At 44.7% G+C, this 26,367-nt stretch overlaps 1 protein-coding gene across 2 annotated transcripts; it reads left to right on the plus strand.

Moving 5' to 3' along the window:
* Positions 1-670: 670 nt before the first annotated feature.
* On the plus strand, positions 671-14,729 carry LOC149873352 (sulfotransferase 6B1-like). 2 transcript variants are annotated; one of them, XM_090043219.1, is made up of 7 exons: positions 671-1,044; positions 7,355-7,491; positions 8,204-8,293; positions 8,948-9,074; positions 9,622-9,716; positions 10,726-10,882; positions 13,726-14,729. In XM_090043219.1, the coding sequence occupies exons 1-7, from the start codon at positions 843-845 to the stop codon at positions 13,854-13,856; spliced, it is 939 nt and encodes a 312-aa protein (XP_089899345.1). In that variant the 5' UTR covers positions 671-842; the 3' UTR covers positions 13,857-14,729. The 2 variants fall into 2 exon arrangements, with proteins under 2 accessions (XP_089899345.1, XP_089899354.1); XM_090043228.1 differs by lacking the exon at positions 13,726-14,729 and adding an exon at positions 11,683-13,719.
* Positions 14,730-26,367: the final 11,638 nt, after the last annotated feature.

Below are 26,367 nucleotides of genomic sequence, written 5' to 3' on the forward strand. Positions count from 1 at the left end.
AGGTCCTTTCTCTTAATTTAGTAGTAAGAGAGATACACAGTTAAAGATAAAAGATCTGTTCCTACACCACACACCTTGTCTCCTCAACTATGGGTTATTTCTAGTTTTGGTAATATTTTTTGGCTCTCATTTAAGCCAGGCTTCTACTTCTAGGGGTAACAAATGTATGCTCATCCATTACTCTGTCCTGCCCAAGTCTTTCTTAGTGTCCTTCTCAGTTTTCCTCCCAAGAATTCTTTTTTAAATCCTTCTTTTTTCATTTCTTTGCTTTTCTAGTTTGGGGGCCTTTAGAGTCTCCAGATGCATAGCCCTACAGACACACGGCAGAGAAAACATTCCTCCAGCTGTTGCTAACCTGTCATAGTAAGTACTGTTTGGCAAAGTTAACTACTCTCCGTTATCTCTAAACTTGCATGTATGTGCAACAAGGCTTGTAAGCACAAGTAGATACAAAATGTTTTTTTAGGAGATAGTAAATTTGAAGCTCTCTCTTCATAAAAGTAACCAGAATGCATAAGTTAAACATTAACAGCTTCTTTAAAGCACCAAAGCAGTAGATTGATTTCCTTGCTTCCCATTTTGGGCTCCAATCCAACTCCCAGAGGAGTCAATATTATGAGTAGAAATTAATCCAGTTGGAACTGGTTCAAGCTTCTTGTCTGGACTGCTGTTGACAGAGATAGAGGGAGGAGTGAAGTGCTGTTCATGTGGAGCAAAAAATCTGTATTTAAAGGTAGTCTGTGCCCTGCTCTGTCTGCATACAGCTTCACGTCAACAGAGAGAAAGAGAGAGAAAGAGAGAGAGAGAGAGAGAGAGTGTGTGTGTATGAAGGAAAGATAAAAATGCCAAGGCCCCATCGAAAATTTATTGATATTTTGGAAAAATCAATGGTTGTTGCTGACACTATGGATCGTGAAGACCTGATGTTCACTTACAAGGGGATTCCTTATCCCACTACTCTTTGCTCTTATGAAGTATTCAAAGCTATGGAGTCCTTTGAAGCCAGAAGTGATGACATGATTCTCGCCGGGTTTCCTAAATCAGGTGAATATAGTTTGTTTACTGTAAAAATATAAAGTAGATGATGATGATGGTGTTGATGATGCTGGTGGTGATGATAGTGATAGTGATGGTGGTAGTATATTTTAAACAAAAGAGCTATTCTAGTCTATATTAAATAATGTTGATCAGGAAAATATTATGAAGGTTATGGGAGGTATAAAATGACTTCTCACGTTCTTTTCCAAATAACTATTATTGTTAGTCGTAGTCTTAGGGTTAAAAGATTCTATGCAAAAGTCAGGAAAATCAAAGCATAGTTCTCACTACAAACATAATGTGCTTTCTTAGCATACAGGTGATATTACAGTCTTTGCTTTGGCATATAATTAGCCATTTGGTTAATACTTCATTTTGTAGATGTTTCATTTACTTTTTTATGAAAAAAATCAGTCTTCTGAAACTTCTTGAAATATTGAAATGTTAAGTTTGGAAAATCATGCAAAAAAATCAGTGAGTAATTAACCATGTATATTTTTATAATTGAGGCCCCCATAGGGAGGGAGTTGGGAAGGACAGGGCTGGGGCTGAGGCTGCTGCCCAACCGGGCAGTGCATGGGGCTTGTGGCCCAGGGCCCCAGTGCATGACTGCAGGGCCCCAGCAAGGAGAGGGCCAGGGCTGCATGTGGCTGATCCAGGGAATGAGGTTAGGGCTGGCTCCCTGCCACTGCGTGTACTCCCAGGTGGGGGAAGGACAGATATATGCCCCCTCAGATCTGTGTCTAGGGTGGGGGTGGATAAGGGCTGCAGGCTGTGGGCTCGAGGCTCCCTGCTCACCTGTCTTCCTTCCAGGGCCTCCGCAGCCTGGTGGGTAGGACCTGGCATGGCAGGAGAGAGTGGGGCTGGGTGGGGAAGCTTCTTACCACTGACAGCCCCATACTGCCTTGGTAATGTGTCCCCTGCCTGCCCAGTAGCAGCAAGGGTGGCAGTGCAGGGCTGTGCCCCTCACTGCTCCAGGCCAGGCAGGAGGCACATTGCCAAGGTAGCGCAGGGCTTGCAGCAGCAGCAGCAACAAGTTTCCCCTCCAGGCCCTGCTCTGCCGTTCTGGGTTCTGCCTGCTGGGTTGTGGAGGCCCCAGGGGAGGGAAGCAGGGCAGGGAGCCTGAGTCCACAGTGGACAGCCTGTACCTGCCCCCACCCCCACCCTGCACATGTGCCCCCCTGGGAGCGTGTACAGTGGTACAGAGCCAACCCCAGCCCCCCCACCTGAGCCCACAGTGGGCGTCCCACACTACCCACTCCAGAGGCTCTGTTCTGGCCATGCTGCCTGTGGGGGATAGGGAGCCAGGCAGCATGCTATACTGCAGCAGCCCCCACCTCCCATGGGCAGCAGCTGGGGCTTGGGTGCTACTGCAGGGGGTAGGGAACTGTGTCCCTGGCTGTGACAAAGGTGACAAAGGCACTTTCCAGGTCTGATACTATGATGGCTCCACCCTTGTCTCTGGGCAAACTGCCTGCCTTGCTCATCTCTCACACCTTATTGGTAAATCATTATGATGTCAAATAGGTGGGAGGCTGCTCTTCATAGATTTTATAGACATTAGAGCTGGAAGGGACCTCAGAAGATCATTGAATCCAGACCCCTGCCCCAGAGACAGAAAGACAGCTAGGGTCAAATGATCCCAGCAAGATAAGCATCCAAACATTTCTTAAAAGAGTCCACAGTAGGTGCTTGCAACACCTCTGGAGGAAGTCTATTCCAGGATTTGGGGCCTTGGACAGTAAAGACGTTTTTCCTTATGTCCAGTGTAAAACAGTCTTGGAGCAGTTTGTGACCATTGGACCTTGTCATCCCTTGTGGTGCTCTGGTGAACAGGCATTCCCCCAGACCCTGGTGCATGCCCCTCATGTACTTATAGGCTGCCACCAAGTCACCCCTGAGCCTGCACTTTTCCAGGCTGAAGAGTCCCATGGCTTTCAGCCTGTCTTTATAAGGCCTCTTCTCTTGCCCTCTGATCAGGTGTGTGGCTCTCCTCTGGACTGTCTCAAGCTTCTCCACATCCTTCTTGAATTGTGGAGCCCAGAATTGGGTGCAGCACTCCAGTTGTGGCCTCACAAAGGCCAAGTACAGCTGGAGGATGACATCCTGAGATTTGCTTGAGAAGCATCTATGGATGCAAGCCATTGTTTTGTTTGCTTTACCAGCTGTGACATTGCACGGGTGGCTCATGTTCATCTTGTGGTCAGTCATGACTCCCAAGTCCCTTTTGGCCGTGGTGCTAATGAGTGTAGCACTGCCGAGCTTATAAGCATTATATGGGGGGGGGGGGTTCCCCCAAGGTGGAGTATGTTCCATTTATCCATATTGGATGTCAACAAGTTTTTATCTGCCCACTTTCTAAGCCTATCAAGGTCAGCCTGAGTCACCAACCTATCCTCAGGTATGGATGCTCTTCACCAAAGTTTGGTGTCATTGGTGAATTTGGCCAGTCCCCTTCTGACACCAGTGTCCACATTGTTAATAAAGATGTTAAAGAGTACAGGTCCAAAGACAGAGCCTTGGGGGACACCACTGGTTACGGAGTGCCATGATGATTCACTTCCATTGACTACCACTCTCTGGGTCTGACTTCAGAGCCAATTCCCCAGCCATTGTACTGTGATGTAGCCGAAGCTGCAATTGGCCAATTTTTTCATGAGGAGATCATGGGACACCAGATCAAAGGCTTTTTAAAACTTTAGAAAATGACATCAATCTCTTCTCCCTTGTCTAGGTGATATATCACCTGGTCATAGAAGGAAATGAGGTTGGCTAGGCAAGACCCACCTGCAACAAACCCCTGCTGGCTGTCTCTCAGGATGTTGCCATCAGCCAGTTTGTCAAGAATGATCTCCTTGATAAGTTTTTTTCAAAATCTTCCCAGGGACTGAGGTCAAGCTGATCGGCCTGTAGATCCCAGGATCTATTTTCCTCCTTTTCTTGAATATAGGCACCACATTGGCCTTCTTCCAATCTTTGGGTACTTCACCTGTGCATCACAAGTTCTTGAATATCCTTGCCAGTGGCTTGGCTATGATGCCTGCCAGCTCGTTATGTATTCTGGGGTAGAATCTATTAGGACCAGTTGACTTGAAGGTGTCCAGCCTCTCAAGGTGTTCCTTGGCTTTTTTCTGGGTGTCAGATGTCAGTTGTCACATTTGGAGTTCAGTTGCAGCCTTGGCTTTCCTGGTTCACTCCCTACAGGTACAAACCAATGCAGAATATTCCTCTTTAGTGATGATTCCTGTCTTCCATCCTTTATAAGCCTCTCTTTTAGATGTAGGAGGTCCATGAGTTCTCTGCTGGGCCAAGGGAGTTGCTGTGTCCTTTTGATACCTTTCCTCTGAGATGGGATGGACATCTCTTGTGCTTTCAGGATTGCTCCCTTAAGGAGCAACCACTCATCTTGGACTCTCCTCCCTGTTGAGTCTTGGCCCCTTAGGGCCATGACAACAAGCCTCCTGAGCTTATCAAAGTCAGCTTTCAAAAATTGAGGACGTCTGCATTGCTGACTGACTTGCCAGCTTTGTGATGGATAGTAAAAGTGATCAGCTCATGGTCACTGTCTCCAAGCTTTCTTTCAATTCTTAGGTTACTCACTAGATCATCCCTTTTGGCCAGTACTAGGTCCAGCAGCGCTTTACCTCTTGTCAGTCCACAGACTTCTTGAGTCAGGTAGAGCTTGTCCACACATGTAAGGAAGCTTTGTGACCGTTTGGATTTGGCCAAGTGCTCTTCTCATGAGATACCCAGGTAGTTGAAGCCTCATGCACTCCAGATGACCACAGGCAATCAGTACACACTCCTACCATCCCTACACATGTCCCATGCCTCGCTGATGTCATGCTGTAAACATAAACAGCTCTGGTTTACAGCCGGGTCGAACATAGCCCTTCGTAAGGCTGCTCACATACCACCCTACTTGGGCCTCTCTCTTACTTCCTGCCTCTCACAAGGGTCTCTCACACTCCACCCCACTCTCACAAGGGCCTCTCACATGCTGCCTTTCCAGGCCACACTTCCACTGCCCTACTCTGGAGAGATCCTCAGGCTTGTCCACTCATACTTCAGATAGCCCTGGCCCAGGCTTTTGGGTTCTCTGTGACCCTCATCTGAGCAGTTACCACTGATTCACCCCACTTCTGGCTCTCTCAGCCCTAGCCCCTCACTGGGCTGTTCCTTACTCCCACCTCCTGGGGCAAACACACTGCCCCTCCTACTGGGGCCCAGGGTCAAACACCCCCTTGGGACTCAGCTGCTCTTCTCTCAGTTTAACTGGCCCCACTACTCCACCCTGCCAGTCTCAGGACCTGGGGTCTTGCACCCATACAGGCTCAGGTGCTTCACAAAGCATGCCTGGCCCCCTTTAGTTCTACAGGTAACTCACCCGAAGGTGGGGGCAGGGATTTAGGTGCCCTGACCCACCTTACACCAAGGAGGTTCTCAGTCCTGGTATTTACGTGGCCGTGCCTGCCACAGGAAGGCCTCCCCATCCTGGTAGGGTGCAGTTTTAGGTCATGCCCAGGATCAATGAAGCCTCCTTCCTCATAGTCTCACCCTCACCTCCAAGATATTCCCAGAGCAGGAACTCCACCAAGCAATATTACCCCCAGCTCACTGATCTCAACAATGCTGTGCTTTTATAACAGAGCTTTCCCAAAATGGCCACTCTCATTAGCCACCTGGCAGCTCCCTAATCCAGCCCTTAAAGTGACAGACACTCTAAAGGGTGTTCTGTCAAACTGGCTCTATAGTCATGACAGCTGGGTGGGGGGCAAAGGGCTGTGGGTTGAGGGGCACCAGCAGGACCCAGGGGGCTGTGGGTGGAGAGTGAGGGGCACCAGCTGGGCTGAGGAGTTGTGGTTTGGGAGTGAGGGACCTGGACCTGCATCCTCTTGAGCTAAGAGGGCAGGGAGAGCTCTAATTTTCCATGATAAAAAATCCAAAATCAAATACTGAAATTTATAGGTATTTAGAATTTATTTATTATAGTGATTGAGGCACTGGTAGGCTTCCAAATTGCTTTAAAATTGTAAATATATCAATAGAACATTGTGTTCAATTGATACCTATATATATATATACACACACACACATATATATATATATATAGTGGCATTTCATTTTAATAGCAGATTTTGGGTTTTTTATCACAGAATTTGTGATTTTTTTTATCAGGGAAAACCAGGATTCCTGATAGATGACATTATCCTTTTTGCTCAGATTGAATTTTCCCAACCAGCCAGCCAGGACATAGCAACAGTAGGCTTTTATGATGATTGTTCCACTTTTGGTATTTAGATCTATTCAGACTTGATCATTGTCTTGGAACCGAGAAGGAGTAAACTGAAACTGTGTGATCCACACTATTATCTTCTAACGTATCATCTCAGAAACCCTATGAGTAAGCCATGTTTTGGGTGTAACTCAATATCCACCACTAGTAAGAAAAAGGGAAAAAGTTCCTGCATGAGGGCACAGTTACACATTAAAATTATCATGTGCTTCTAAGGAATGTTAGTCATTGTTAAAGTTAGCATGTACTGTGAGCAGTCGCACATTAAAAGTTAATACCCTGTGTAATGTTCACTGCTCTGACCTGCATTTAGAAGTCTGGTGGGCTGACAAGTTGGCTCTCTGCCTGCCTGCTTCTCTATAACAGTGCCAGTGGCGCAGGTAGGTGGGGAGCTGGGGACATGGAAGAGGGAGGTGGGGGACAAGGGTGAGCGCCAAGGGACAGAGGAGGTAGGGGTGGGGGCCTGAATCCTGGACAGGGTGGCAGTGGGAGGGCCCTGAGGGCTGGGAGTGAGCCTGGAATGGGAGCAAAGGAGAGATAGTGGAAATTCTTATCTTTAGTTGTCCCCTGGCTTCCTCACTGTCCTTCTGGGTGAAAAAAGAGCATTTACCTGGAGAAGGGTAGGAGCAGTGCTTCTTGGGATGCTGGAGGACTGCTTCTAACTCATCCTGATCTAGTGGAGGAGTCTAATATGCCTGCAACATGAGCTGCCCATGACAAGATAGAGATAATCATCACTAGAAGAAGATTATCTCTGAGATGCTCAAAAGGTACCTAGGTTGTGTTTTCCTGCCCTAATATGTGGACAGTGGACACTCCAATTTTAAGAGCCCTTAAAAGGTAATAAATACCAACACCCTCAGAAAAAACTTTTCATCTGTTTATCGACTGTAATCTCATTGATTTCTCTTGCCCATTACTTGGCACCTATCGAAATGCTGTATATCCAAACAAATCTAAGAGATATACCATTTCCCCAAGTTTTTTTTAAAAATCTCTGCTTGTTTTTTTCTCCTTCAGGTACAAATTGGTTTGGCCATATCCTACTTGAATTAATAACAACATTTGAAAAGAAGCCTGAAGTGGAACCAACTATCTATGGGGAAGAATTTGATGAATTTCCCTACCTTGAAATTGGAGACACTGAAAAATACCAGGCAAGGCCTGAATACTTATTAAAATTAATCAAATTTTCTTTTTCAGTATTATTGAAAGCATATGTGAAATACTCCATCACAACAAAATGACCCTTTACAAGTACAGCAAGGCTGGCATGCTTTACCTTCTGGTCATCTCTAAGCAGCAGACCTGTTTCCTCGCAGCGTGGACAGTATGTGAGTGCACACACTATGTGTGCAGACTAAACAGTCACAGTAGTCTACGAATTGGCTATGTGTATATGACACTGTGTGCGCACCTCAGACCCTGTCTCTAGCCTTCTTTAGGGCACCACTGGGACCTCCACCTTCCCAATAGTCCCAAGCCCAAACCACCGGTTTAGTTCATAAACAGAGAGGGGGCAAAAATGGGAATAAGCTAAGTTTCCACTTAGCAACCAAAAGTCCCAGCCTTTGGTAAGATACAAGAAGAAAAATAAGGAAATTGTAAGTTCCATTCTTCCTACTAATAGAATGATGTCTCCAGTTGGAGGGTGGAGGACCTATCAATTAAAAATTCTCAAATGGCAAAGTCCACATTGGTGCCAGAAGAAGTAGGAAACTAATAAGGCATGGAATTGGTTACCAGGACAGCAGAGTTTTCCAGGCTGGCTGGTTCAGCTGGAAAAGTATATTTTGGCTTATGAAAAAAATAACAACATTACATAAATCAAAGTGTTTCCTTTCATTCTTCTTTCAATTTTTGTTAAAGCGGATGAAGAAAATTCCTTTTAGAAGAGTTATACGTACTCACCTCATGTCTCAGAATTTACCTAAGTCTGTCTTCACGAATAAAGCTAAGGTTAGTGTTCATTGTAATGTCTTATAGGCATGCTCAATTCAAGAGAATGTTCATGTCTCTTTAGATGGCTATTTTTCTAGGCTTCATAATAAATACAAAATACTTAGTGTGGATACTTCATTGCCAGGCCCTTAGCTACCATATAGTCACTTCACATGATACCAAACTGCAGTCAATTCTGGCAGTAAAGCTGGCATATCCAGCTCCCTAACAGTCAGTCCCCAGTGAGAGAGTGATCCTTTGTATGGTAAAGTGAATTGTTTCTCTTGGGAGAACACCTTCATTTATTTTTTTTCCAATGTGAACTGCTGAATTTCTCCCTTTTATCATTTAATCTCATCCCACTCACCATAAAGGAATGAAAGATGTGGGTGTCAAACAAGTCACACTGACTGATGGTGTATTATCAAGTTGTATGGTCCCAACAAGCATGAGTCAAGAGAAAAAAAGGCAAAAATCTTCATAGTCTAATGAAGGATAGTGAAAAAATAGCATCTTCTACATATAGGATCCAATTCAGTGTCTAATATGTGAGGTCCAAGAGGTTACCAATAGTGTCATTAAAGTGAAAGTTATATTTTTTTATTTCTGCAATCGTCTCATGCCTGGCTTCAGAAATATATTTGTGTATCACTCCGTATTTTAATTATCCAGATACTGCTGCTGCTTCGAAATCCAAAAGATTTAGCCACATCTTTTTTCAAGTTTTCCAAAGTGATGGCTCCATTTCCAACTTATGACAGCTGGGATGAGTTCTTCAAAGACTTCATGACTGGAAACAGTACCATACTTTATTTTTGCTACCCCAACTGTTTAATGTGTAGATTACATCTGAAGAATGTAGAATTTGTAACTCAAATTCGTGTTTTTAAAACACAAAAGTACAGAGGTTTTTGGAAAGAATTTTAAGCATTCAGATAAGATTTCAAAGTACTTGGATTAACTATGAAGTGAAGACATGAGGGGTTGTAAGGAAATCTACTTTGCTGACTTTGTTTTGGCACCTAATTTGAAGGAAATCCATAGAACTGACTGTAATTTTTGGGTCTAAGACTAAACGTTTGTAATAGGTTGGATTAGAATTGTTCCCTTTCTCCCATTATGAGTATTTAGAAGCAAACACCTCTGAAAAAATCTTGTTGATACTTTTGTATTGCCTCATAAGGGAGTGGAAGAGTACTGTAGTAGGGTTTTCCTCTGCTGAGGAATCTTTTCTTGAATCCAGATTTTATGATAACATATTTAGTCTTTACTCATTCTTGATCATAATAGAAATGAAATTCTTGATAGCAATGAAGTAATTAAACTAATACTTTGATTTTCTCCAGTACCTTGGGGTTCTTATTTTACCTACCTTTCTGAATGGAACAAACATGCTGACGATGAACATGTTATGCCAATAACATTTGAAGAGGTGAAAGAGGTGAGGTTAATTCTATTTAAAGAATAATGTATACATCAGGGAGAGTTTGTTACTGAAGCTGTGTGGAAATAATGCTCCCATAAAAGAATGAGCACCTTGGAAGTGTCATAGCTCTGCTACCCACCTTAATGAACTAGCTGCCATATCTGGGCAGTAGGTGCTGCCCAGGGTTCAAATTACACTTTGACTTTTGTGGGAGCCTGCAAAAAGATCTGGGCTGCCCATCACAAGGCCCTAATGAAATTGGAGACCCCTCTGAGTTATGGTATTCAAATCTTACAGGGGGGCTCTTGTCTTTTATGGGGTGCTCAGCTCTCACCCCCCCCCAACACCTCCCCTAATTCAAACCCTGGTGCTACCAGGGGATTTTTGGTTTTATTTCCCTCTTCTGGATCCCTTGGTTTAAAGCTCTGACCCACATCCCCTGCTCTGTTTTTTTTCCCATTTCCCCAAGTACTTTGCTTGTAGTCTTGATTAAAGAATAATTCATACTTCAGGAAGTGCTTGTTACTGAATTTTTGTGGATGTGACAGTCTGCATTATTATCTTTTGAGGTGATATCAGCGTTCTAGCCAAAGCATTAAAATTTTTTATTTTTGGCACACCTTTTGTAACAGGTTTATAATGAAGAAAATAGATAAATAGAATATTTCCATGAGACATTTTCCTGGGTTCTGATATGGTATGAGGCACACACACACATTTCCCAAATAACTCCTCATTGAATTAGTATGCATATATCTGTCTCAGCATAGTTTCAAACTTTATGCTTTCATAGTCTCTACTTGAGTCTATTGTAAAATCAAGCATATAGAAAGTTATCTTTATGGGGTACCATTCATATCTGTACAGACACCTACTACAATATCTGTGAATCAGCTCTCCCAATGAAGTCCTCTAAATATTCTACAGGAATGTGTAGCACTAGCACTGAAAGTAGAAATGCCATGGAAAGGAAATGATGAATTATGTTTGAATAATAGCTCATGCATTATTTTCCTCTTTTCAGAATCCACTCTTGGGAGTGAAAAAAATAGCAAAGTTCTTTGAATTGCCTCTGACTGAGGAAGAGCTTAAGGGGGTTGCAGAGAGGAGCAGCTTCCAGGCTATGAAAAATAACTCGAAGGAAACTCATGGGGTGTTTGGCAATGTCCTTTTTCGCAAAGGTAAATACCTAAAAAGATGTAAATTGTCGTTTCCCAGTAAATGGCATCGAAAATCATTGCCTGCTGACATGTACATGCTTAATGTTAGCATTTATAAGCAGAAAATCCATTTAGTTTTTCCTTTGATAAATAACAGCTGAATATACTTGTTGCACTAAAATTGTATGGTGGGGTTCTGGGATTGGCCCAACTGTTGTCCAGGGGGCGGCTGACTGTTGGTTTAAGTCCCAGGATCACACTGGGGTCTCAAACTGGCTCCAGTGCGGTGTCAGGGCTGACACAATCAACTGACTGGGCCACACCAGCTTCCAACAAAGTCTCAAATTCAGGGTTTTTCCACTTACTGAGACATGTCCCTGGAGATTCTGGGGGTAATCTTGGTAAGAAGCAAATCCCAACTTTCCCTGCTTATCAAGACAAGCCTGAGATCCCAAGGGTGCATCTTGATAAGCAGGGAAATCTGGGCAGGCACTTTTGGGGTTTGGAGGGCCCAATCCTGGGCAGGAAGTCCTGGTGTGCATGGGATCAGGGCTCTCAAGCCTCTGGAGCACCTGCCTGGAGTGGCTACAGAATGCAGGCTGACACCTTCCCACCATCAACAGGCATCTGCCACTCAACAGTGGCACAAATTGATACTACCTTCATTGCAGCCACAATTTGTAGCTCAGCAAGGGATATGGACCTCTGGCACAAAAGCAATGAAAAGCGACATCTGTTTCCACCCTTGTAAATCATTACTTTTCATTGCTCAGGTGAAATTATGCATTGTGAAGTTGTGAGATAAATTTTATTTCTTTCAGCATGACTCATGAAAAAGGCTGCTTGTTATGCAAGACCCTCGCCGACTGGAAGGGTGTTTGTTAATGATCTGGATGTGGGAGTGAAAAGCACACTGGCAAAGTTCACTGATGACACTAAGCTGTGGGGAACTGTGGCCACACATCAGGGTAGGCTGACAAACCAGGCAGACCTAGACAGATTAGTTAGATGGATGGACTAGGACCAGAACAAGAACTGGAACCAGATGCTGTTCAACACTGAGAAGTGAAAAGTGCTCCATCTGCAGAAACATCCGCAACAAACTTACAGGCTCTGTGGTGCTACATCTTAAGCAAAATTAATGAAGTTATTCTCCCATTCTGCTCAGCATTGGTAAGGCCACAGCTGGAGTACTGTGTCCAGTTCTGGGTGCCACACTTCAAGATGTGGAGAAACTTGAGAGAGTCCAGAGAAGAGCCACTTGTATGATTAGAGGCCTGAAGAGCAAGCTGTATGAGGAAAGACTGACCAATATGAGACTGTTCAGCCTAGAAAAGAGAAGACTTTGCCAGGTTTTGGTGGTGGTTTACAAATATTAAGGGGTGAGCATCAGGGGCTAGGTGAACAACTATTCACCAAAGTGCCCCGGGGGAAAACCAGGAGCAACGGTCATAAACTCCTAGAAGAAGGTTTCAAACTAGATGTAAGGAAAAACTTTGTCATGATTCATGTGACCAGACTCTGGAATAGATTTCCAGTGGGGGTGGTGCAGGCATCTACCCTGGAGATCTTCAAAAGGAGACTGAATGCACATCTTCCTGAGGTTATTTGATGCAGTCTTTCCTGCCCAGAGAAGGGGGGCTGGACCTGATGATCTCATGAGGTCCCTTCCAGCCCTAAACTTCTGTGAATCTGTGAATCTGTGAGGTCAGCTTGTGAAGAAGGTGCTTAACGAGGACATGATAGAAGTCTTCAAATACTTGAAGAGGGAAAGCACCTTTTCTCTCTTGCTGCAGAGAGGAAGTGGTTAACCAATGGCTTGAAGGTACAGCAAAATACATTTAGATTGGGTATTCATTAAAAATTCTTCACTGTGAGAATAGTAAAGCAGTGGAATAGACTGCCTAGGGAAACTGTGGACTTGCTATCACTAGAGGTGTTCAAGAAGAGGTTGGGCAGCCACTAGTTAGGGATGATTTGAATATAGCTATGCCTATGTTCTACTATGCACATTTCCCATGCTTCTGGTCTTTGGTGGCTTCCTATGTCCCTGCTTTCTGTTACATGTGTTTTTAAAGGCTACCTCACAGACATTGGATGTTGGGTACAGCCAAGGCTGAGGATTTTGACTGGGGTCTGCCGATGCTCCTGTTGAACAAAAACCAGAGGTTTCTAGGTAGAGGGTTTTGCCCCTCTGCTCAGGGTCAGACCAATCACCATATTTGGGGTCAGGAAGGAATTTTACCACATAACCACACTGGTATAAACTGTAGGGATTTCTGCCTTCCTCTGTGGTGTGGCCCTCTACCTGGGATCTTTTAAGTATATCTTAACAAACTTTAGTAGAGGCAGAACCTTGGATGTCATGGTTCCCCTGCTTTACCTGTGGCAGGTAAGGGTTTTATGTCTGTGTTGTGTCAGGGTTGATGGTAATTTTACATAGAGTTTAAATTATGAATTGTATAGGATAGTTTGGATCGGGATGATTCTGCCTCGGGTTGGGGTTGGATTGGTGACCTCTGGAGGTCGCTCCAAGCCCTACTTCTCTCCAATTCTATTATTTTATCCCAACTACATAGTTGGTCCAATAAAAGATACTGCCCTAAGAAATCCTTGCCTCTCACATTTATTAGAAAATGTATATATGTGTATATGTTTTATATATATATATATAGTGTGTGTGTGTGTGTGTACGTGCACACATGTGTTACTTCAAGTGATTAAACACTGTGGGACTAGTTTTTCATTCTGTTGTAGTTACTTAGCACTGATGCAACTCCATGGATTTCATTAGCATGGATTTCTTTTTCTGGGCTTTTATTTTATGTCTATGTTAGGGTAATGTCAGTGTTGCTTCTTTGCAGGTGGTGTGAGTGACTGGAAGAGCCTTTTCAGTGAAGAGCAGAACCAGGAAATGGACAAAATATTTGAAGAATGCTTAGCACAAACCAAACTTGGTGCAAAGATAAAGTACAATGTCTGGTGTAAAGTGTGAGAAGTAAAATAGGATGGCTGAAGCAAGAGCTTCCTACTGTCCTCTCAGATCAATTGCATCATATACATGAGAAAAATAAAATGATGCAAAAGTTTCTGAATTTATAACAATTGCGATTTTCAGCAACAGACCTTTATATATGATTTTCACTTTAAGTTCAAGACATCTGGCACATTTAGACTTCATCCTTTCACCGAGTGTTATAAGCTATCATATCCAGATAAACACAACAATGCCACTCTAGTAGTGATCAGTTGGAAGGAACTATCATCTTGCCCTATCTCTCTAAATGTTATCAGTCTTTTGGATTGTGTAAAAGCATTTAGTATAAAGATATTTTTACCACAAATGTTTCAGGCTGGGCTTCTTCACAAAACTTAAATCAAACTTATTTTATGATCCACCTCTTTGAGCACATCAATGACATTATTTCCATAGATCTTAGTAGAAGTTGTATCAAAATATAGTATGCATTGCTCAAACAGAGCACAATATTCTCTTAAGGCTCTTTATCCTGCTGAAAATACAATCTTCTTCTGCACCTTTCTGGTTTTGGGGTTTTCTTGTGATTTTACAGCTAGATTTTCTCAAGACAGAACCCTTAAGTGAGTAAAACTCAACTGAAGTCAGAGAAATTGCACCCACAAAGAATCTGGCTTAGAATCATGAAGAACATCATCTTGATTTTCTTATTTTTCATGGTCTAAATTAGCAATAGAGATATTGATATCAAGCGAGTTTAACCAGTGTAAAAATTATGGAATTAGATCAGAATCAGGCCCAGTCCTCTTTTCTTTGTACGTTATTCTCAGTTATTCTTTTTGTTATTCTTCTATCTATAATACAATTAAACTACTCTCTTGTAATATCTTCCACCTGGTTTCAGGGATGCTTCATGATTTTGCATGCCTATTTGATGTCAAGCCTTGGTTGTTACAATTAATATGAATAAATCCATATATTGATACTAGTGCATGAGTCAAGCAAGCAAGTTGCACCAATAGCATTTCTCCTGAGTTAAATTTTTTAATGTTACCTTTGATCCATATAGCATCTGTGTGCACTATATCTATGTGACAGCACTGAACATACACCATCCCAGCATTGCAGATTAACATATCCCTTCCAGTTCAGGGGTGCAACAGCTTAGAAGGACTTTCCCTGTTAGGGACTGGTTCTGTTTGCTCTTCTCCAGGGTGAAGCCCAGCAATGGAACTGAAAGTAGGCACCTTTTCTCTTTTGTGACTTCTGTAACAACACACCCCTGGATGGCTCCCATGCAGTATAGAAGAAGAAGCATCTGGTTTGAATGCAGAGGGTGTGAAAGTTGGCTGTTAGGAATGAAAAAAGAGCCAAGTCCTTTGAATTTCTTCCAGACTATATAAACACCCTCTCCCACAAGCCAAGTTGCATTTGGAAAAGTTCCCGTCTGCAAAGTAAATTCTGAAAGCTAACAATCTATTATTAACAGTTTGAGACAAACCTCCCTTCTCAGAAACTGGATTAAAATTTACTGAGAACAACTGTATTCCTAAAAACATTCAATTCATGAAGAAAGAAATTTAGCAGAAGATTTTATTTCAAGAAGTATGTTAGAAAGTTTTCTCAATACAACTCTTTTTCTCCTTGAAGCAAAACCTCCCAGAGAGCTGGAGGTGTAACACCGTATACCTGGGTGCCTAGAGCAGCTGCAATAGGCAGGGGTAACAGCAACCTCATGCTTTCCATTCTAATATTGATTTTACCAAGGTTATTCAAGGAGTAAGGCATAGATACAAAGACTAGGGGTATATACAGAAATGGATTTTTTGCATTTAAAGTGTTTTATTGTCGTGACTTAACAGAAGTGCATGGCTTTGCAGCACTTCAAAAATGGGTGCAGTGCTTTAAATTAACCCCTGTAAAATGAGGTATTAAATTTGAAGCTGTTGTGCTGGCATCAGCACTGGGAGTGGGGGCTCTGCCCTCCTGTCACTTGCCAGCCGGGGCAGGGGGGCGGGCACTGCTGCCGCTTATGAGCTGCGGCAAATACTGCTGCTGCTTGCCAGCAGGGGTGCGTGGTGGGGTGCAGGATGTGGGTGTAGCAGCGCTGGGACAGGCACTATGCCCTGCTGCTACTTGCCCCCTTCTGCCTGAAGTGAGCTGTGCCTGCATCGCACCCTCCACCCTCACCCAACTGGGCAAGTGGCAGCAGGGCAGAGCCCCTGCTCTGAGTGCTACTGTACCTGCATCCCATGTCCTCCCCCACCTCCCTCCCTGAGCCCTGCACCCCAGGGGCAAAGTGTAGAGGGTGCACACAGGTGCCCCCTGAGTGTGGTGGTGCACCCCCTGAAAAAAGGCATTGCTGGTACTGTTAGTTGCATCTGTGGGTGGTTGCCGATCCATGGTTGGCGCTCGCCACCCCCCCCCCTCCAACTGACAGTGCTGGTGGCGTCTGTGGGAGCTCTGTGATTACCGCTGCCAGGCTCCTGCTGCTGGGCTTCTGCTGTCGCCAGCGCAGCCCCCCAGCCATGGGGGAATGCGCTGTTCATGCCATGCCTCCCCTGCCCCAGCTGGGCAGCTTTTCCCAGCCCCAATCCCTCCCTCCTCCACACCCGTTCCATCCCCTGTCCCCCAACCCCAACAGACTTACCAGCTGTAAGCAGCTGTCAGCTGCCTGATTAGTTTATGGCCAAATCTCTGAAGCAGCACTGAATTGGTGCCAAAGTTTTCAGATCTGATTCAGCCGAATTGAATCAGGACAGTGATCTGACTCTTTGAATTGAATCACTGTCCTCTGAATTGGCCAAATCCAAATCTGAAGAGAATACTTGCCACTTAGCACAGGTCTCATTGGAAACTTTTTTATCACTATGGCAGCGTAAAGAGGGTTTAAAATGTAAATATACTAAATTCATGCCTACTTTAAAGTCCATTATATTGCCAAACTGGTGTCCAGGGAGTTTAGGGGATCTATGAATATGCAGATATTATTCTCTTGCCATAAAGAAATCCCAGGCAAATTAAAGAAATTTAACCTTTTAGACTGAATACTCCTGTGTTATGTGAGACACAGTTGATACAATAATTAACAGGACTAAACATTCTTTTCTTGAGGGGCAATGTTCAAACATAAATTATGCAATACATGCAATTAATGCCAGAGGGACCTTTGTTTGCTGATGCCTAGCCTGTGTGTTCAATGAATGTTCCAAAGCCTATCTAGAGCCTTTATTTTTTGTTAGTATGGGAACTAGCTGGAGGAGTGAGGGAACCACATGACTCTTCAAATTTATATACTAATATACTATTTATTGCCCCCAAATATATATAGCTCATATATTTGTCATTGAACTAAATATATGAGCTAAACTTGACATACAATATGACTGCAGACACATTTGCAGTGTCCCACAGTATACATGCAGGCATTCGGTCCACCACATGCAGGCATTCCTTGCAGCAGGGGTGGGGAGGGGGTGGGATTTGACCCTGGGAGATCCCAAGGTCAAAAAAACCTGCACAAACAAACAACAAAAAAAGCAAGGCAGCACACATGGTGGCATTGTGACCCACCCAAAACCAGAGCCTGGCCAGCTGGAGCTACACTCCAGCTCCCCCCAGGCTCCCAGATGCAAGGGTACCATGGCTGCAGCTCCCAGATGCACCCAGGACCTCAGGTAAGGCTTCTGGACCCAGCATAGTTGCTGGATCCAGCCTCTCCTACCATACCTGGGATAGCCTGCTGCATACCAGAATGCACATGGCATGGGTGTTCCCTGGGGATAAGTAGCAGTGGCACAAGGTATTCTGCTGCTACTTGTCCCTGGGGAAACAAACATCTGGCTCATCTGGATGTGGCCACAGAGGCATCTTTGGGGAACATCTATGCAAAGGAACCAAAGACTAAATAGACTGGGAGAGTGAACTGCTGTCTCCCAGCCATTGTTGTCTGTTCTAAAAAGCAGGGTTGAGGCATATAGTCTAGGCAGCATGAGATATGTGCATAGCTACTGCCTGGGCTGTAATTTTCATATCTATAAAAAAGAGTTCAGATTCCAAATCTAACAATTAGTCACCTTTCCTCATCCACACATTTAATAAAATGTGTTTTTAGACAAAATTATCCTGGTCCCACCAACCTTCAGAAAAGTTAAGCATATGTTTATAATGAAGTTGGGGTTGTTAGGTAAATACTTTGCATTGGGAGTTAATTCAGCCTATTGAATTAATTAGCTGAGTCAACTTCACATGAGGTAATTAAAATACATATAGACACTTTATTTCTGTGAGAAAGAAGTAGCTAAATAAATATGAATTGGATACATTTTTACACATAGCAAGCAAGTCTCAGTGAATTTAATTAAGTTTCCAGTATGGGCAAGTTTGCCATTGACTTCATAAAGAGCAGGCTGAGGCCATCTTTCTACCTAGATACATGTTTAGAGAGAATGAACAGATCAAATACTGACTCTGGGAAATGGCTGAATGTGATGTTTGTGACTACTAGCTGTATGGAATTTTTTTTTGTGTGTTTAAAAGTGAATCAACAGCATCCAATAAAGCAAGGGATATTGTAAGACTCACTGTATTTGGTGCTGTTGATTCATATCAGTGTGAATCCATAAGAGAAGGGATATATGTCTCCCGCCAACCAGTATTTTAGGCCCTGAACCATAAATATGACTAATTTTCTGTATATTTATTATATATAATCTGCATTTCATTATAGGATTAAATGTTAGCATATGCTCTTGAGAGCCTCTCATAGGAAAGGTATCTTTCTGATAGGCAGACAAGGTTCTTTGGATAAATCTGATATATTTTATTAGACCAATTCAAATAGTTGGAAAAATTCTTCTTAGCAAGCTTTTGGGTATAAATACCCTTCATCAGGCTGATGAAGCATCTGCAGTTGGTTTGTGCTCTTCCTGGACGGAATGAATAGTAAAGAAGCCAGAAGCGGGTATGCATGCAAGAAAGCCAGTTAGTGAATATGTAAATTGAACAGTCAGTGGGTGAGAGACAGACTGAGGGGAGGGAAGGAAGAGGAATGAATGTAGCTGGTAAATAGTGGAGAGGTATCTTGGGGAGTCAGATGTCAGGCAGGTTATAATTTGTCATAAATCCGATGCCTATATTTAGTCCATTATTTTTTGTATCCAGGAGGTAGATGAAATGAAGTTCATAGACTCATCTGTGAAAAGTGTTTTGTAAATTCCCTTGAGGATTACAACTAAGAGATTGGAGAGAGAGTGGTTTTCTTGTAAGAAGTGTGCCACAGGTAATTGGGTGTTCTTGTCTTTAATAGATTTCTGGTGTGCATTCATTCTGGTGCACAGTTCTTGTTTGGTCTCTCCTATTTTCCATCAAGGTGCTGAGCTGTGCAGGAAACATTTTTTTTAAGAGTTAACTTCTAAGCGGTCACTAGCAGCTGACTGCTTAGTAGGCTGCAGCATACTTATAATTTCCCTAGGGTAATAGATTATCAGTCCATCCAACATGTCATAGATTCATAGACATTAGGGCTGGAAGGGACCTTGGAAAATTTTTGAATCCAGCCCCCTGCCCCAGGGGCAGGAAGTCAGCTGGGGTCATAGATAAACATCCAGATGTCTCTTGAAGGTGTTCAAAGTAGGTGCTTGAACCACCTCTGGCGGCAGTCTATTTCAAACCTTGGGGGCTCGGACAGTAAAGAAGTTCTTCCTTTTGTCCAGCCTGAAATGGTCTTGGAGGAGTTTGTGACTATTCAATCTTGTCATCCCTTGGGTTGCTCTGGTGAACAGACATTCCCCCAGATACTGGTGAACACCCCTGATAAACTTATAGGTGGCCATCAGATCACCCCTGAGCCTACACTTTTCCAGGCTAAAGAGTCCCATGGCTCTCAGCCTGTCATCGTAAGATCTGTTTTCCTGACCTCTGATCATGCGCGTGGCTCTCCTCTGGACTCTCTCAAGCTTCTCTACATCCTTTTTGAATTGTGGAGCCCAAAACTGGACGCAGTACTCCAGCTGCGGCCTCACCAAGGCCGAGTACAAGGGGAGAATGATGTCCCAGGATTTGCTGGAGGAGCATCTATGGATGCAAGCCAGCGTTTTGGTCACTTTACTAGCCGCAGCATTGCATTGCAGGCTCATGTTCGTCTTGTGGTCAATGATGACCCCCAAGTCTCTTTCTTCTGTAGTGCTATCCAACGTAGCACTGCCAAGCCTATAAGGATGCTGCAGATTTTTCCTCCCAAGGTGGAGAACCTTGCATTTTTCGGTGTTAAACACCATCAGGTTCTCATCTGCCCATTTGCTGAGCTTGTCCAGGTCAGCCTGGATCACCCGCCTATCTTCCGGCGTGGATGCTTTGCCCCAAAGTTTGGTGTCATCGGCAAACTTGGTCAGTCCACTCCTGACTCCAATGTCCACATCATTAATGAAGATGTTGAACAGTATGGGTCCAAGGACAGAGCCTTGAGGGACCCCACTGGTCACAGGGCACCATGATGAGTGACTGCCATCAATTACAACCCTCTGGGTCCGATCACAGAGCCAATTTCCCAGCCAGCAGATCGTGGTGGAGCCAAGGTCACAACTAGCCAGTTTGGCCAAGAGGTGATCGTGGGATACCAGATCAAAAGCTTTTTTGAAGTCAAGATATATGACATCAATCTCTTCTCCCTTGTCCAGGTGATAGGTCAGTCTTCAGGCACTACACCAGAGCACTAGGAGTTTTCAAAGATCCGTGCCGGGGCTGGGCTATGACGCTCGCCAGTTCCTTGAGTACCCTGGGGTGCAGGTTGTCAGGGCCGGCTGACTTGAAGGTATCCAGCTTCTCAAGGTGTTCCTTCATGAGGTCAGCATTTATGGAGGGTAGGGGATCCCCATCACCCAGATCTCCTTGTCCCATAGCAGGCCTGGGCTTCCCATGGGACTGATGAAAGATGACAGCTGAAAAGGGTTTTTTCAATTGTCATTTTAGACTTTGGTGCTCTAATTCCTTCTTATTCCTGCTTTAGGCATTTGAGGGTTTTTTTTCTTTTAAATCAGGTTTAGCCTTATATTCTACTTATCAAAAGGGAATGAGTATTGGGTCCATGTTTTGTTGCTGGTAGTATTCAAGTGGAGTCATAACAGCCTCAATGTTAAGAAAATAAGTAATGAGTGTTAACACATACTTTCCATGTCATGTGGCAGTGATACACACAATGTAATGAAATAACTGCATAACCATGGAGGGAATATTAGCACCTGGAAGAGCCCTTATACTGAAACTCAGAACCAAGAAATGGATAGGAAATTTGAGAAGGGTGTAGAAGGAACTGAGAGAGGGCTGAAAGCATGTGACAAAGCTTGATGATTAAGCACTGTTATTGAACCTACAATTTCCCACAACATGATCTCATTCTGATCACAATAAGAAAAAAAAGGTAAATTATTTGTTCTAATGTTCTTTGTGTGGATGTACAAACATTTATGTTCTGCTTCTCCTTTGAATAATATCAATTTCTATTAGCCTTCAATTTTATAATAAGCCTACTGCCCACAAAGATTACTGTCTTTAACCAATGCAGTTATAACAATCACATCCAATTCAATACTACAAAACTGCTAAAATGCACTACCTGGAATGTAAAAATAAATCTAATCATTTTGAATCTTAGAATTTAACAGTGATAATGCTTCCAGTCTACAATAAACAGTAGGCACCATTTGCTAAAGGCAGTATCCTATATTGCATGCATTTAAATACCTTTGAGCCTGTGAACAAAACTGCATAATTGCACTCCCATTCTTTCATCAAGGGAGCTATTGAAATAGAGTCCATATTCAGTGGTAAGAATGTAAAGGGTAGTGACTGTTATTTTACTTAGCTAGTTGTAGACCTACAGGGCATTCCACATTAAGAGTGGTGCATTGCTGTCCTGCTCTAAGATAGAGGAAGAAAACTGTGACTCGGGTACCTGCAGTCAGTGGGCTTTCCAAAGGGCAATTCTGAAAGCACTGAGTGAGGAACCACCTGGAACTAGCCAATAAGAAACATGAAGCAGAGGAGAGTGTCTGTACTCCAACCTGTCTTTGGAGCTTAGGCACTGCTGTCTATGTGGGATCCAGGGCAGACCCCTACCTATGTGGAGGGGGATACTTTTCCTAGTATAATGGAGGCCAACCCTTTTGGCAGGTGTGCTACAAATTAAGCCCCTCACCCTCCCTGAGTACCACTTGGATCCCCTTCCTGATCTGCTTCTCTTTCTGCTCCTTGCCCAATCTGATGCTCTGCATTCTGCTTCCTTCCCTGTCTGACCTGATGCTTTCGCTTTCTTCTTCCTGTGTGATTTGTCAGCGTGCTGCCTATTTCCTCCCCAGTCTGCTGTGTGCCACACCCAGAGGCTGCCTGTGCCACTTGTAGCACTAGTGTCTCAGGTTCATCACCTCAATCTAGTAGTTGGAGTACTCACTCAGGCAGTGGAAGACTTGTGTCCTAGGCCTCTTCAGCCTACATTGTACCTCCTGCTTCCCAGTATGGTGCTTTAACTACCAGACTATCAAATATTATGACTGGGATACACACCATCTCTCCTTTTGTAGCTAGGCCATTGTGCATCCAGGTGCGCAAGAGCCATAGGTAAAGATAGAAAGAGTCACAAGAAGTCCTGGGAGCAGGGATCAGAACCCAGGACTCAGTAATGCTGGTGCATATTAGGCACGCTCTCAGAAAGCTAATGCACCTCTGGGCAAATCTAGCATAGTTTAAATATTACCCTCCCTTGCTTTTGGATTCTAGGGACTTAGATGGGAGTGATGTGCCTAGGTGCTGAGGCTGGGGCACTTCCACATATACATGGAAATAATAGAAATCATAGAAAATTAAGGCTGGAAAGGACATCAGGAGGTCATCTAGTCCAACCCCCTGCTCAAAGCAGGACCATCCCCAACTAGATCATCCCAGCCAAGGCTTTGTCTAGCTTACATTCAGGCATGTAGGGGTCTTTGTTGTGCAAAATGTAGGCACTGAATGATTTGGGGCACCGAGGTTGCCTATACATGAGCGTGGAGGCTGCTCTGGCCTGCTGGAATTCCAACCTGTCGAACTAGACTCAGTCAGCCTCCTGCATCTCGTGTATCAGTATCTCCACACTTAAAGATGGTGGCTGGGGTGCTTGAACTAAAGCTTGTTCAGTAAGCTTTAATTCAAGTACCCCTACTGCCATTTTTAAGCACGGGGATGCTGATACACAAGACGTGACAGGACTTTAATTAGAGCAGCTCTCAGAGCCACTCTAAAACTTTGCCAGCCAGCACCCCTGAAGGATGTGTAAAAATACCCCTAATGAGTTTTGTGGCTACTACAGTGAGAATATTGTGATTACAGAGAGAATATTCTGGATATTTTTTGCAATGTATGTGCCTGAATCCTTCTTAAGTCCTGTTTAGGCTTCTAGTTCATCAATCTGGATCTAGCTTTTAATCTTTTTAAGCCTCCCCCTGTTATAAACACTTTCTTAAAAGCTTAAACATGTGTGCATTTGCTTTTCGGCTAATCCCCTCTCTTTGAATTTGCACACTCAGAAGGCCTTGTAAAGCTACGCACATTATGTAACCTGCACAGAATATGGTGTGCTCCATCTCCCTTTTCCTCAGCAAATGTGTACTAGCAGGAGGCTACATCGAGGACTCATGTTACTAAGACATGATCACTTCTTTGGCCAAGAAATTTAATTCTATAAATTCTTTGTTAAGACTCACTCCTCCAAGCTGGCATTCCGTCTCTAATCTCCAGTCTGGCAGGTTCTACTTCCCTGGTGCCAGATCTTAAAACCTGCTCCTTGACAGAGAGTGGGCATCCCCTCTGATAGACAGAGGACAGAGGGGTAGCAAGCTCTTTCAGTGTCCTGAGCAGAGGCGGGTGTGTGTGGGGACTTATGCTGACAACTAGAGCTGAGGGAGAGGAGGGAAGGGGGAAGGAGAGAGGAAAGGAGTCTTACCTTCTGGGGCTCTTTTCATTTGGGTTGCATGCTCAATACTACTGCTGCCATACCAGCCTGGACTTGGCCTGCTGCCACTGAGGAACAGGCAATGTCACAGGATCGCCAAGGGTTACTCTTTGTGCTCTGTACACTCCCCACTCCCAGGGGAAGGGCTGTGTAATGGCAAAGACTCTCATGGAGGGTATCATTCCAACCCCACAACCCCACATACTCTACAGGGAGATGTGGGTGTCCTGCTCCTACAGCCAGGTTGTGCCTGCCATGCAAAGACTCTAGTGGGGAAGCCAGGCTCAACTCTGCTGCAGCAGCTGCTGCCTCCCACAAGCATCAGCTGGGGCTCGGGTGATGCTGGAGGAGGCAGGGGGGTAGCAGGGGGCTGTGGACCTGGGTCCGTGGCCCCATAGCCTTGGCAATTGGGGCTGTCAGCTGGGATTGAGAGGCAGCAGCAGGGCTAGGGGACTGTGGGTCAGGAGTGAGGGGCACTGGCAGGGCCAGGGGGCTTTGAGTTGGGAGTAAGGAACACCAGCAGGGCCCAGGGGGCTGCAGGTCAGGAGTGAGGGGCATCAGCAGGGCTGGGAGGCCGTGGCTTGAGAGTGAGGGGCAATGGCATGGGCAGGGCATTGCCATATCAGGGCAATTGCCAATCCCAACATGTGGCAGTTTTTTATGAATAATTTAGCAACTTCTGGTGTAGGTAGAGAGAGTCAAAGGCCTCAAGTAAGTGACTGGGACTATAGGAATGAGATTCAGAGAGTGACAGAGGGACATCCTGCTAATGGGTACACAGAGAGAAGGCCTGAAATCATAGCTACTGCTCATGGAGAGATCTTGATTCCTCCTCTTGCTATCTGAAGGAGCAGAGGGCTCATGTAATAGATCATATACCTTGAAGTTGTGCCTTGGGAACCCCCCAAGAATAAGACTCATCTGGTCTCTTCTTTTCATAAGAAGTGAGCCTCTGGCTCTGAGACACTGACTCCTCTGCCTCTGGCTTCTCCAGTGATCTATTACCCCTCCTCAGAGAGCTCCTTTCTTTTGATCAGCTCCCAGGAAGAAAGTGTTTTCTACTTCAAAAGGGGCAGGGGTGGTGGGAGGTTCAGAGTGCTAACATTGCAAACAACAAAGCAGACTACTCAACTCCAAACAAAAAGTCTTCATTGTGCTACTGCAGTTCTCTCTGCCCCTCCTCAGATTCTGCTCTATCCTCCCTGGGACCACTCTTTTTCTCCAGCTCTCTGTTCTCCCTGAGACTATTGTTTCCCCTCCCATCTCTCTCAGCGCCTCCCTCTTTTTCTTCAGGCACAGTCAACTACACTCACAACAAAATTGGTACAAAAGTATAGTATTCAACATAGGGGGTGTGTCTACATGTGCATTTGATCTGGGAGCAGTTTACTTACAAGCAAATAAATGTTTTAGGGCAGGCATCTACACATGCAGGGACTTGGGAGAAGATTTGCTGCTCATGGCAGCAATTTGCTCCCACCTCCACTGGCTCTACACTGTCCTCTGCAGCAGCCAAGGGGAGCTCTAGGATGGGGTCTGTGAGCTCCCTGATGCTGGGGCAGGGGGACATAGGCCCACCTGGGCACTGGTGGTGGAGCCTGCCCTGGCAGCAGGCAGCTTCTTGGGGCAGTGATCAGCCATACTCCCTGCTGCTTGGCTGACCAGGAGCATATTTGCTTCTGGTCAGGCATCGAGAAGAGCACTACTGTGCAGTAACTAATCACAAGTAAATTTACCTGCAATTAGAGCAGTTTACTGCATAGTAATTGTGTGCTTATGTAGATGGGCACAATTACTTCACAGTAAACTGCTCTAATGTGCAGTAAAGTGGCTTGTGTAGATGCATCCAATGCATTTAAAAATAATGTCATGGGGTAGCAGTCTCTGCAGCCTGCTGCCAGACCCAGAATGCTCTTTCCCTGGGGTGGAAAAGGCATCTAGGGGACATTTGGAGAGATGAGATAAAGGTTAGATTGAGTTAAAAATAGCCAACTGATCTAAGGTAAATTGGGATGACGGAGATAGCTGGGGGCGGGGTTTGGGACAGTGGTAGGGCAAGAAGGCTGTGGGTAGGGGACTGAGGGGATTGGAGGTTCAGGCAGGGTCTGTGGGGAGGTTGTAGGATATGGGGGGCAGACAGGGTTTTTGGGGGTTGCTGGGACTCAGGAGGGGTTGGCAGGATCAGGGGGGCTTTCAAGGTCTGTGGGGGTGGGGTTGTGAGACTGGAGAGCTCTCTCCTCCACCCTCAGGACCAGATGGTATTTTTATCCCCCCAACCTCCACACCCTGAGGTGAACAGCCCTCTGATCTTGCCTGTCCCATGTCCCCACCCTAACTTACCTGGTCAGCTCCCAACAATGGTGAATGCTGGTAAAACTCACACTGGGAGCAGTTTATGGAACGGGGGAGAGGGTTTGGTAGCCTTGTCGGGGGGTGGGCCTAGTTGGTTCATGGGGGGGTGTCCATTTGGAGGTGGGGGGAAGAAGGGGGGGCGCTAAAAATTGCCCAGTTCCAGAAAGGAGGGTAGGAATATCTTAGCTCCAGGGT

Source organism: Crocodylus siamensis, chromosome 1, assembly GCF_052110815.1.
Source record: "Crocodylus siamensis isolate JL-2025a chromosome 1, ASM5211081v1, whole genome shotgun sequence".
NCBI classification, from domain to species: domain Eukaryota; kingdom Metazoa; phylum Chordata; order Crocodylia; family Crocodylidae; genus Crocodylus; species Crocodylus siamensis.